The sequence below is a fragment of the Catharus ustulatus genome, chromosome Z, assembly GCF_009819885.2.
Source record: "Catharus ustulatus isolate bCatUst1 chromosome Z, bCatUst1.pri.v2, whole genome shotgun sequence".
Lineage (NCBI taxonomy): Eukaryota > Metazoa > Chordata > Aves > Passeriformes > Turdidae > Catharus > Catharus ustulatus.
The window spans coordinates 46,925,570-46,936,722 of record NC_046262.2 but is presented as its reverse complement, the minus strand read 5'-3'; the positions used below and the strand labels follow the sequence as shown (position 1 = coordinate 46,936,722).

The 11,153-nt window shown below is 43.6% G+C and overlaps 1 protein-coding gene across 1 annotated transcript; it reads right to left on the bottom strand.

Moving 5' to 3' along the window:
- Positions 1 to 2,297: 2,297 nt before the first annotated feature.
- Positions 2,298 to 10,874, bottom strand: LOC117010272. The gene is made up of 2 exons (XM_033084565.1): positions 10,800 to 10,874; positions 2,298 to 4,868 (listed from the first exon to the last, which is right to left on the bottom strand). Exon 2 carries the CDS (start codon positions 4,739 to 4,741, stop codon positions 2,597 to 2,599), a length of 2,145 nt encoding a protein of 714 aa, XP_032940456.1. The 5' UTR covers positions 4,742 to 4,868; positions 10,800 to 10,874; the 3' UTR covers positions 2,298 to 2,596.
- Between the last annotated feature and the right edge of the window lie 279 nt (positions 10,875 to 11,153).

Genomic DNA, 11,153 nt, shown 5'->3' with positions numbered 1-11,153 from the left:
GTCCCTTCTCAAGGCAGGAATATCCAAACACTCCAAGGAGGAGAATGTTAGAAGACCTTGCTGTTAAAAGGTGGCACGGGGCTTTCACAGTGCATCAGAGTCAGTCATACATCCCTGGCCCAGCTGACTAAGTTAAACAGATTATTAATAGTGTCACTTGTGTGTTCCTTTGTCAGGTACTTTACAGAGTCTGTCACATCTTCGCTATCAAGATGCTTAACTTTGGAGCTGATGAGTCAGCTTGCTCCCAGTGATTTACCAAAATACAAGTATTGGTCTAATACCGATACTCAACTGTGATGGACACAAGACTTAACAATTTAGAGTTATAAAGGGTATGTTGATTCAGTGCTGGGCAGCAGCGTGGGGTAGCCCCCTAATATGCACTGCAAAATTACAGATGATCACAGGGTCTGTTTATTGACAAAGGACTCAAATAAATACATATTCATAATAGCAGCCCCTCCCATTCCCTGTTTCCTATGGTAATTAGTTTGAATGGCTATTACGCATGTGTAGTTGGCTTCTTAAATTAAGTCTGGGGTCATTTTTTGTGGGGAGGGATCTAAAAAAGAGGAAGTAAGGTGAGTCTTCCTCACCCTGAACTCTCGGCCTTTTCTATCAATGGCAATACAAATCGCTTTTGGGGCAACTCCAATTTTCAAAGAATGAATTTCTGATGGCAATTGTTTGTGTTTCTTTGGACCTAGCTACTAGTTTTATCTTTTCCCATTGCAAGCACAGCTAAGCAAACATAAAATGACAGGCAACTAATTATTTAAGTTTCAGATAACTATTTCAAACCCAGTTTCTTGTAACTTTTAACTAAAATCCTAATTTCTCTAAGATTAGTGTTTCTTCAGCATTCTTCAACACCAAAAGCCATACCACACCCCCTTCTTCTTCATCCACCACTGATGGCTTTGCTAAAAGGATGTTGTTCGAGTTGTTTTCACCCCATTCCTGGCAGAGCATCATGCTTAAAACCAAAGAGTAAGAGCAGAAGTTTTCACATGGAATCAGACCATCACAAGTGGTTTCTTTCTTTGTCTCTTGGAAAAAGAGGAAGTGATTGCTTGTGGAATTTGTTTTGGTTTTGGTTGTTTCCAGAGTAAATCTAACCCCAAAGACCTGTATTTGATGACAGACAGAACCCAATAAAAGCCTGGAACAAAGAACATGAAACCTAGCCAAAAGCCTGTATTTTTATTTGTCAGGGCAAACCACAGACAAAACAGAGAAACTGAAAACTGCTAGGAAATGTAGCAGTAGATATTGCTGAACAACAGGGAATGAATTTCAGAATTACTAGTTGAATGACACGCATTTGACCTTTCTGGAATATGTCCTCAGCTTTTTGCTCTCTTAATGGATTCTACTGGTTTCAGATATAATTTATGAAAAAGCAGAGAGTAGTGATGATCAGGAAATCTCAACTTCTAAGAAAAACTTGAAGTGAATAGTAAGTATAATAGTAAATTGTTTCATCTACACAGCTGCTATCTCTTTCATGCCAAAAAGTGCTCAAGAGGGGGAAATTTTTTTCCCAAAGAGAAGAATTAAGAAAAAATTCATTACATTTAGACAATAAACTGAAAAGCCTAAAGTCATATTAGAAGACTCTATATTTTTCTAATATAGGGGTGTATCTCTTTTTAGCTATTTCTAAGGAGCTATAGAAAGACACCATTCTTCTTACCTATTGAAATATATTGTTATTGATATACCACCTTTTAAAAACTCTTTAAAACTTTTAAAAATTCAGACTTATACAACAGTGGTCAAGGGGAAAATTTCTATAATCCCTCCTGAGAGAAGAAGGAATGTAGTCTTGATGAGTATTGCTATAGACTTGCTTTGAATTCATTTGTACAGGAAAACATTTGAATGCTGTAGTATCATCTGTCGCAATCTGGATATTAGAGTAAATAAAATAGAACAGTGTATCCTAAAGTAGACAGTCTTAGAAGACAATAGGGTAGAGGAACTTGTTTCTTAAGTTAGCGACTGAAACACCTTGGGTTTAGGTATCTGGTTGTTGCCCATCAGAGAGACACGAAACAACTAGGTTGTTTAGTGCGGTGCTTTATTGAGGGCCCTGGGGTCTGAGGACTAGCGTCCAAAGTCAGAGCCCACCGTCCCCTTTTTCATCAGGTTTTTATATCCTTTTACAAAGTGATCTACATACAATAATACACATTCTTCAAGACAATACAGTTACACAAATCTCGTAGATATTATTTCTAAAAGTCATAAATTCTACACGCTTGTCTACTCAAAACTATAGGTTACCCCCCTTTAATCCCCCTTGCTTGTCATCCCACCACCAGAACCCTTTATCATTGATTATACATTAACCTTTATCATTTATTACTTCACTACGTTCTGCATGCTCTACTAGTTTGTGATTCTTAGTACATTCCAGGCCTGTCCAGGCCTGCCTGTTTCCCAGGGCCTGCTTGTGAACTGCCGCTTTCTAAGCCTTAGCATAACTACTGCTATTGCTATATCTACATTAGTTCTTTTTCTCGTTATTTCGGTATCAACTCCCCCCTTTTGAGCATTCTTCAGATTTTCTGCAAGGATGCTCAACTCTTCAAGTAATGGTTTCTAAGTAGGATGGTGGGTCTTCTCTTTGACTTGGTAGGATTACTTCTTTCCGAGTTAGTGCTCTCATGACTCGTCGAGTATAAGTTCCTTCTCTGGCAATCATTCCTAAAAGACATCTATACATAATCATGCAGACTACAATAATTAACACAATCATTATTACATATTGTACAATTGATGATATCCAACCAGAGACCTGGATTCCTAGGGAGCTAAATAGTGCTCCTACCCAATTATGTTCAGCTTCTTCCTGGACTTCATGCACTTTTGTTTCGATTTGTTTCAATTGACTTATATCCTTTTCTACTTCTTCTGTGACATTTGGGATATGTACACAGCAATGATCAACCTTTCCTTGGAGGTATCCACAGACTCCGTGTTCTTTTAATAAGAGCAAATCTAATGCCATCCTATTTTGGACTGTCATTCTTGTTGTTGCTTGCAACTGTAAATTTAGATCCCTAAATCCTTTCTTTGTAACTGCAGCTAACCTCTCAGTTTGTCCCAATAATTTGTACAGCATCTCCCGGTTTCTATATGTAGAAATTTGTGCAAACAGGGATTCCAGTACCCATCCAAATTTAACTCCTGATGAGGGTTCATGCCACTCATCTTCATCTCCCAGTCCTAGTTCTTCTGCCACCTCATTTGTTTCTCTCTTTGTTCGTGACTGTATCTCTCTTTGTGTTAATTTAGACTGTTTCCAGAGAGGGCAGAGCGTAGGGACCCCTAACGTAATCTGCGTGACTGGGCCGTTAATGGGCATATGGGCAGTCCATTGTCTGTGCCCCATTACCCACACCGAATGCCCTGGACTCCTGACGGTAGTCACCTGACAATCTTTCCAAGCCCCCTTTATTTCTCCTGTTATTGTATGGTTATATCTTTGACATTCACAGCCCCATTTTAGTAGTATCCGGACTGGCACTAAACCAATTTGGGATTCAGGGGTATCACATGTGATGATTTTGCTACAATTCCAGCTAGGTGTGGGGGTCATTCGATCCCGTCTTACTACTTCAGTCCCTAACATTCTTAAATGTTTTTGTTCCCTTTGGCCTGACCATTCAATACACCAATGTACTGGTCCTATGTAGCTGTAAGATTCTAACAAGCTGGGACCCCAAATTGTTTTCCACTCATCCCAGGATGAAGATTGACTTGTAACATTCTGGCAACTAAATTCCATCACTTGGGTGGGCACCGACCTTTCTCCTTTCTTTGCTATTGAACATTGTCCTTTCCCTCTAGTGAGCCAGACATTTGCTAATATTCCCGTTAATGGAGTCCATCCATCATAATCAGGTCTCTTCCTGCACTCCTCCCATGTTAGTGGGAGAGGTAAAGTTTCCCTTCCTATGATTACTTGTTGCTTTTTCATAATTGTCCTGCTCACTGGAATACATTTTTCCTGGATACTCTTATTCACAGGTGGTTCAGGCATGGGAATTATTCCCCATGGTATTGGTTCCCCCGCCGCTTTAGGTAAAGGTAAACATGCAGTGATGGACGTAGTATTTTGTACTTGCCCAAAATCTCTAACTAATCCCACTATTAAATTTTCTTGTCCCAATTCTTGTTGTGTTTTTCCAACTCCTGTCACCTGTCGTACTCTCTTATTCTTTTTTAGAATATCTACATTTATCTTTTCGTAGTTAAAGCTTTCTCTAATCCACACAACACATGAGAATTGTCCTACCTGATCAGCTTGCATATGAGATATCATCAATGTGGTGCTACCTTTTTGCTGTTCCATATCCCAAAGTGTCACGATCTCTTCTGTAAATACTTCGTCTGTGGTGATTTGTTTCCAGGCTGCTTTTACTTCTTTTAATCCAGCTCTCTGGTTGCTAGAAAACAGACAGGTTAAATTTACTCCCGCACCTTCCGGCACTATTACATCTGGCTCCGGAACTATGATTTTAACAAACGCTTCTCCCACCTGCATTATGCAGACTAATGTTAAAAGAACTAAGGCCTTGCCCTGAACACCATTTTTGTTGCTGACAGAGGCTGTACTTCCCATCTTGACGGGACCTTCTTGATTCGAGTGTAGTGAATCCAATTCTCGATCCCTTGGACTTTCACTGCTGTGTAGGTAGTCATGATCACCTGGTGAGGACCGTCCCATACTTCTCTCAAGGGTTCCGTATTCCAGTTCTTCACATATACTTGATCTCCTGGCTGGATGTCATGGACAGGATTTTCCAAGGGCAGAGGCCAGTTCCACTGCAATGCTCCTCGCAGCGCTGTAAGGACTTTATTTAGAAACAAAAAGTAACTTAGCAATACTTGATCTCCTACTAAGTGAGGGTCCCCTTTGTAGGTTGCAGCATGATATGGCTTGCCATACAAAATTTTGTATGGACTTACTCCTATCCTTTCTCTGGGTTTAATCCTGATTCTTAGCAAGGCTAGAGGTAGTGCCTGAGGCCACTGTATCTTCGCTTCCTGACAAATTTTCTTAATCTGCCCTTTTAATGTCTGATTCATCCGTTCTACCTGGCCGCTAGATTGTGGTCTCCAGGGCGTATGGAGATCCCAAGCTATCCCTAATACTCTGGCTACCTCTTGGACTACTCCAGCTATAAAGTGAGGTCCCCTATCTGAGGACATTCCTAATGGGATCCCAAATCTAGGAATAATCTCTCGTAGTAAGGTTTTAATTACTTCCTTTGCCTGGTTAGTCCTGCATGGGAAAGCTTCTGGCCACCCTGAAAAAATACACACATACGCCAGTAAATAACGGTACCCTTGTGCTTTTGGTAATTCTGAGAAATCTATTTGCCAATAGTCTCCTGGTTGCGGCCCTACTCGTAACTTTCCTAGTTGTATTTGCCTTCGTGTCACTGGATTGTTTTTAATACAGACTGGACACGTGGCATTAATCCGTTTTGCCATTGTTAACATCTGGTTGGAAATCACCTCATGTTTTAAAAATTGTACTAATGCTTCTGCCCCCCAATGGCACTTGTTATGTTCGATTTCTAAAACTGTTTTCATTACCTTTGTTGGCAATACAACCTGACCTACAGCTGTGACATACCATCCTTTTTCATTCTTCTGGGCCTGGAGAAATTGAGCAAGTTTCTCATCTTCATGTGTATACCATGGTTTCTGCTCAAGAAAAGAAGTGGCAGGGTTAAATCACGCTGGTAATAAAGCTAATTGTGTCCATAGCTCTCGGGCAACCTGTTTGGCAACTCTGTCAGCCAACTGGTTTCCTTGGAACGCTTTTCCTTCTTCGTTTTGATGTCCTCTTACATGCATCACTGCTACTGCCTGAGGTTTATGCACTGCTTCCAATAGTGCTAATATTTGTTCTTTGTGCTTAATTTCTGATCCTTGAGAATTTAACAGTCCTCTTTCTTTCCACAGAGTTCCATGTACATGTATTACTCCAAAGGCATACTTTGAATCAGTCCAAATATTTACTCTTTTCCCTTGACTCAATTCTAAGGCTCTTACCAGAGCTTGTATCTCGGCCTTCTGGGCTGAAGTTCCCGGGGTTAAGGCTCGAGCTTCTATTATTTGTGTCAAAGTCACTACTGCGTATCCCGCATACCTGGTTCCGTTTTCCACAAAGCTGGATCCGTCTGTAAACAGTTCCCATTCTGGATTTTCCAAAGGCTCATCTTTCAGGTCTTTCCGGCTGGCATACACCTGTTCAATGATTTCCACGCAATCATGCGTCAATTCGCCTCCTTCTCCCTGGCTGCTGCTCCTAAGAAATTCTGCTGGATTAAGATGATTAGTTGTTTTTAATTCAATGTCGTCCTGTTCTCGGAGAAGTGCCTGGTATTGTAACATGCGGTTTGACGAGAGCCAATGCCCCTCTTTTTGTTCCAAAACTGCAATGACCATGTGGGGAACAAATACTTCCATCCTTTTTCCCAGAGTCAATTTTCTGGCTTCCCGAATCAGGAGCACTGTTGCTGCGACAGCTCTAAGACAACCAGGCCATCCGGCGCTTACAGTGTCTAGTTGTTTTGAGAAGTACCCTACTGGGCGCTTCCATGAGCCCAGTTTTCGGGTGAGAACCCCTATTGCCAGTCTCTGTCTCTCATTTACGTATAGTTGAAAAGGTTTTGTAAGATCTGGCAATCCTAGTGCTGGGGCTTCCTTTAAGGTTTGTTTCAAACTCTGGAATACCTTTTCTTGCGTTTGTCCCCACTGAAACACAGGGCTTTTGGCTGCCTCATACAGGGGTTTTGCTTTTAGTCCAAATTCCAGGATCCACAAGCGGCACCACCCAACCATGCCCAAAAAGGATCTTAACTCTTGCGGATTTCGTGGTGTGGGTATGGTGCAAATTGCTTGTATTCGATTAACTCCTAACTTTCGCACCCCTTGTGAAATTTCGCAGCCTAGGTAAATTACCTGGGTTCTTACCAGCTGAGCTTTTTCTTTCGATACTCGGTATCCAGCTTGTCCCAGCATATTAAGTAATCCAATAGTGAGTCTGAGGCAAACATCCTCTTCTGTGGAAGCTATAAAGATGTCATCAACATATTGTAGGAAAGCAAATAAGAAAGGTGATTCTTTTACCTGAGTCGTCTTCCATTCTTCTAACTCTCGAGCCAATTGATTTCCAAAAATAGTTGGTGAGTTTTTGAATCCTTGTGGTAGACGCGTCCAGGTGAGCTGCTTCTTGCGTCCCGTGTCTGGGTTCTCCCACTCAAAGGCAAAGTATCTCCTACTTTCAAGTGGCAAGGGGATACAGAAAAATGCATCTTTCAATTCAATCACTGTGAACCACTTAAACCTTTCCGACACAGCTGTCAACAATGTATACGGATTAGCTACAACTGGGTGTATATCTTTAGTGATGTTATTAATTGTTCTTAAATCTTGAACTAATCTATACTTACTATTTGGCTTTCTGACTGGGAATATCGGAGTATTGAATTCTGACTCACATTCCTGTAAAATTCCCAAGCTAAGAAATTGTTCGATCATGGGTGCTATTCCTACCCGTGCTTCCAATTTCAAAGGATATTGTCTTACCCTTACTGGGGAGGCTCCTTCCTTTAGTTCTATTACAACCGGTTGTGCCGCTTTTGATTTTCCAGGTACTCCTGTTTCCCATACCCACGGTACTACAGCTTGCTCTATTTCTTGTGGTATTTCTGCTGCCTCAACTTCTTTTATTACGAACAACTTAGCAATATTCTCCTCGGGAAATTCCAATCTTACTCTACCTTTTTCAAATATTATCATGGCCTCTAACATTGACAATAGATCCCTCCCGAATAGCGATTCTGGGCTATTTGGCATATATAAAAATTGATGGTCAAATTCTTTCCCCCCAAATTTTATATCTAATGGTCGCAAAAACGTTCGTTCCTCAACTTGTTCCGTAACCCCCACTACTTGGATAGTAGAATCACTCAAAGGTCCTAGCTTAGTGTTAACAGCTGAGTATGATGCCCCCGTATCTACTCTAAATTCTAACGGTTCCCCATCTACTTCCATTAGTACTTTCAGGTCCTCATCTAGTCAACTTGAATTTTGATAATTCCCCATCATAAAGGCTTGGGCAACACCTTGTGGATTTCCCGGGAAAGCACCTGTATTATTCATCATTCCCTGATTTCCATCCCCACTAGCTATAATTCCTCCCCCAAAATCCATTCCTTGGTTGAGAGGACACTCATTTTTCCAATGCCCTCTATTTTTACATAGAGCACATTGATCTATCCCTAGCTGCATTCTTCCTCTTCCCATATTCAATTGACCCATAAGTCCTCCCGTACCCATCAGCCTCCCCCACCTTGCTATCCCTTTTGCCCCCTTTAGTCCACGTCCTCGACTCCCTCCCCTCATATTGTTTCCAGCCGCTTGCTGTAACACTGCTAACATAGTAGCCTGTTGTTTCCTGGCCGTTTCTTTTTCCCTATTATTATATACAGTAATTTCATGAATACAAGCTGCAGCAATTTGACAAAAATTTTGGTGGAAACCCGGAAGTGCGGCTAATAGTCGGGGGCGGCTAATATGTGAATAATTTTGTGACATTTACAACCCCAGACGTGCCAGCCAGAGTGCCGAGCCAAGCACCTGCCAGTAAAAGCCGGCATTTCGCAATTGTTACAGTGTTACCGTGTTGCCCTGGCTCCCTGCAGGCAGCACGGGGGGCGGGGAGAGAGGCGGGAGAGCTCTCTTCTTCCCTCCTCTGCCGCAGCCCAGGGGAGGAGGGGGTGGGGCGCCGCCGTTGCCGTGGCCTGGGAGGACGGGGGGGGGGGGCGCCGCCATTGCCGCGGCCTGGGGAGCCGATGGGGGGGGGCGCCGCCGTTGCCGCATCTCGGGGAGCCGACGGGAGCCCTGTGCAGCCATTGCTGCGGCCCGGAGGAGGAGGCGGGGTGCTTTGTCCGCGCCCGCCGCCGGCGCCACGGGCACGGGAAAGCTCCGTCCCCGCCCGCTGCCGCTGCCGTAGGAGTGGGGGAAGCTCCGTCCCTGCCTGCCACCGCGGGGCAGCGCCGACCCGGGGTGACTGAGCCCAGTGGCAGCGGTGGCCGGCCCCGAGCGGCAGCACCGGGCTGGGCCACCTGGCCCCGTCAGCAGCCCCTAGTGGGCCGAGCCTGCACAGCCTTAGCTCAGCCAGTAAACCCCACCCTCCCGCGGTTCTGTTACTAATTGTACGCGGGTCCTCGCTGCGAACGACAGAGAGGCTTATATTCGGGTGCGGCTTATCTATGGACAAAAACCGAAATATTTGCCAACACCCAGAGATGCGGCTTATACTCAGTGCGGCTTGTATTCGTGAATTTACTGTACCTTCCACGCAACTTCCAATAGTTTATCTAAATTCCGAGTATCTTCTCCCTCCAATTTCTGTAGTTTCTTTCTAATATCTTCCTGGGACTGCCCCATAAAAATTAATGCTAGCTGTAATTTTCCCGACTCTCCTTCAACTTCTAAATTAGTGTATCTATGAGCTGTCTCCTTAAGCCGCTCTAAAAAGGTTGACGGAGACTCATTCTTTTCCTGCCTGACCGAATACAACTTAGACCAATTCAAAGTTTTTGGTATTCCATTCCGTATTCCTTCCGTTAACAATTCCTGATAAACTTTAAGTCTCCGAGACCCGCCCGTCGAGTTGGGATCCCACTCCGGATCTTCCCTAGGTACTAAATCATTTACTGTACCATCCACAAGCCATAACCTAATCATTTCTCGTGCTTTCTCTGTCATAGCTTTAAACACCATTTCCTTTTCAGTAGAATCCATTATTGTGTCTAACAAAACTTGTAAATCATTCCAGTCTGGGTTCTGAGTCTTAATTACCATCTTTACCACCCGCACAGTCCGTTCAGGATCCTCCCGATACGCCCCCGCTGATTGCTTCCAGATTAGCAAATCATTTGGAGAAAAGGGAACTTTCACTACGACCCGTTCCCCATGCGGCCCGACTGCTTCACGCAGCGGAGCCATTAAATGAGCACCCTCCTCCTTTTTCTTTCTTTCTACCTCCCACCACCCTCTCCGAGTTCTTTCACTTAAGGGGGTTCGTGGTATATCTGCGATTTCTACTTTTGCTTCCCGATCCTCCCTTTCTACCTCTGGCATACTTTCTCCAAAGTCACGTTCCTCCATTGGAGGGGTACTAGGGGCTACCAACAAAGAAACATCCTCCTCAGGTTCTGAAAACCTAACCAAGCATTCCTTCTCTTTCTGCCATCCCTTACATCCTTCACAATTCACCTTTAATGTTTTCAAAACCATGATTCCGCACTCCCTCTGCCACTCTGGTTTGTCTTTCAAATAATAGAAGAGGTCTAAATACGGTATTTCATCCCATTTTTCATTACTTTGTAGGAAATGCATCAAAGGTGTAATAATGTCAGGATTCAGTGTACCATTTCTAGGCCACTGCATGCCATCGGGTTCATATAAAGGCCACACATTATTACAAAAATCAATCAATTTTCTTTTACTTAGTTCTTGACCAAAATTCCCCGCATTCCAATGTTGTAATAAGCAGCCCAAAGGCGAATCGTCCGGGATTTCTATCCCGGAACTTGCTAGAGTTTTAAACGTTTTCAAAGGCATCATTCCCAAACAGAATAGACAGGAAAAGAAAGAAAATCTATACAAATAGGAGAATAGACCAACCAACCAACCAACTTGTCACCCTCTGACGCCGCGGGGGAACAAGTGCCGGACCAGCGAAGCACCTTCGGGCTTACCTCCTGCAGTTGTCCGACAGGTGCGGGGTCAGGCACGAACCGATGACTCCCCGAGAATCACTCGGTGCCGACGTGGAGTGGATCAGGACGCGAACCGCCCCAGCAGCCCTCGGAGTCCTGCCGCGGTTGCCAGAAAACTGTTGCCCGTCAGAGAGACATGAAACAACTAGGTTGTTTAGTGCGGTGCTTTATTGAGGGCGCTGGGGTCTGAGGACTAGCGTCCAAAGTCAGAGCCCACCGTCCCTTTTTTCGTCAGGTTTTTATATCCTTTTACAAAGTGATCTACGTACAATAATACACATTCTTCAAGACAATACAGTTACACAAATCTCGTAGATATTATTTCTAAAAGTC

What these genes read in the sequence shown, in the direction of transcription:
- LOC117010272 (XM_033084565.1), bottom strand. Translation starts at nt 4,741, where the DNA reads ATGGGACGGTCCTCACCAGGTGATCATGACTACCTACACAGCAGTGAA.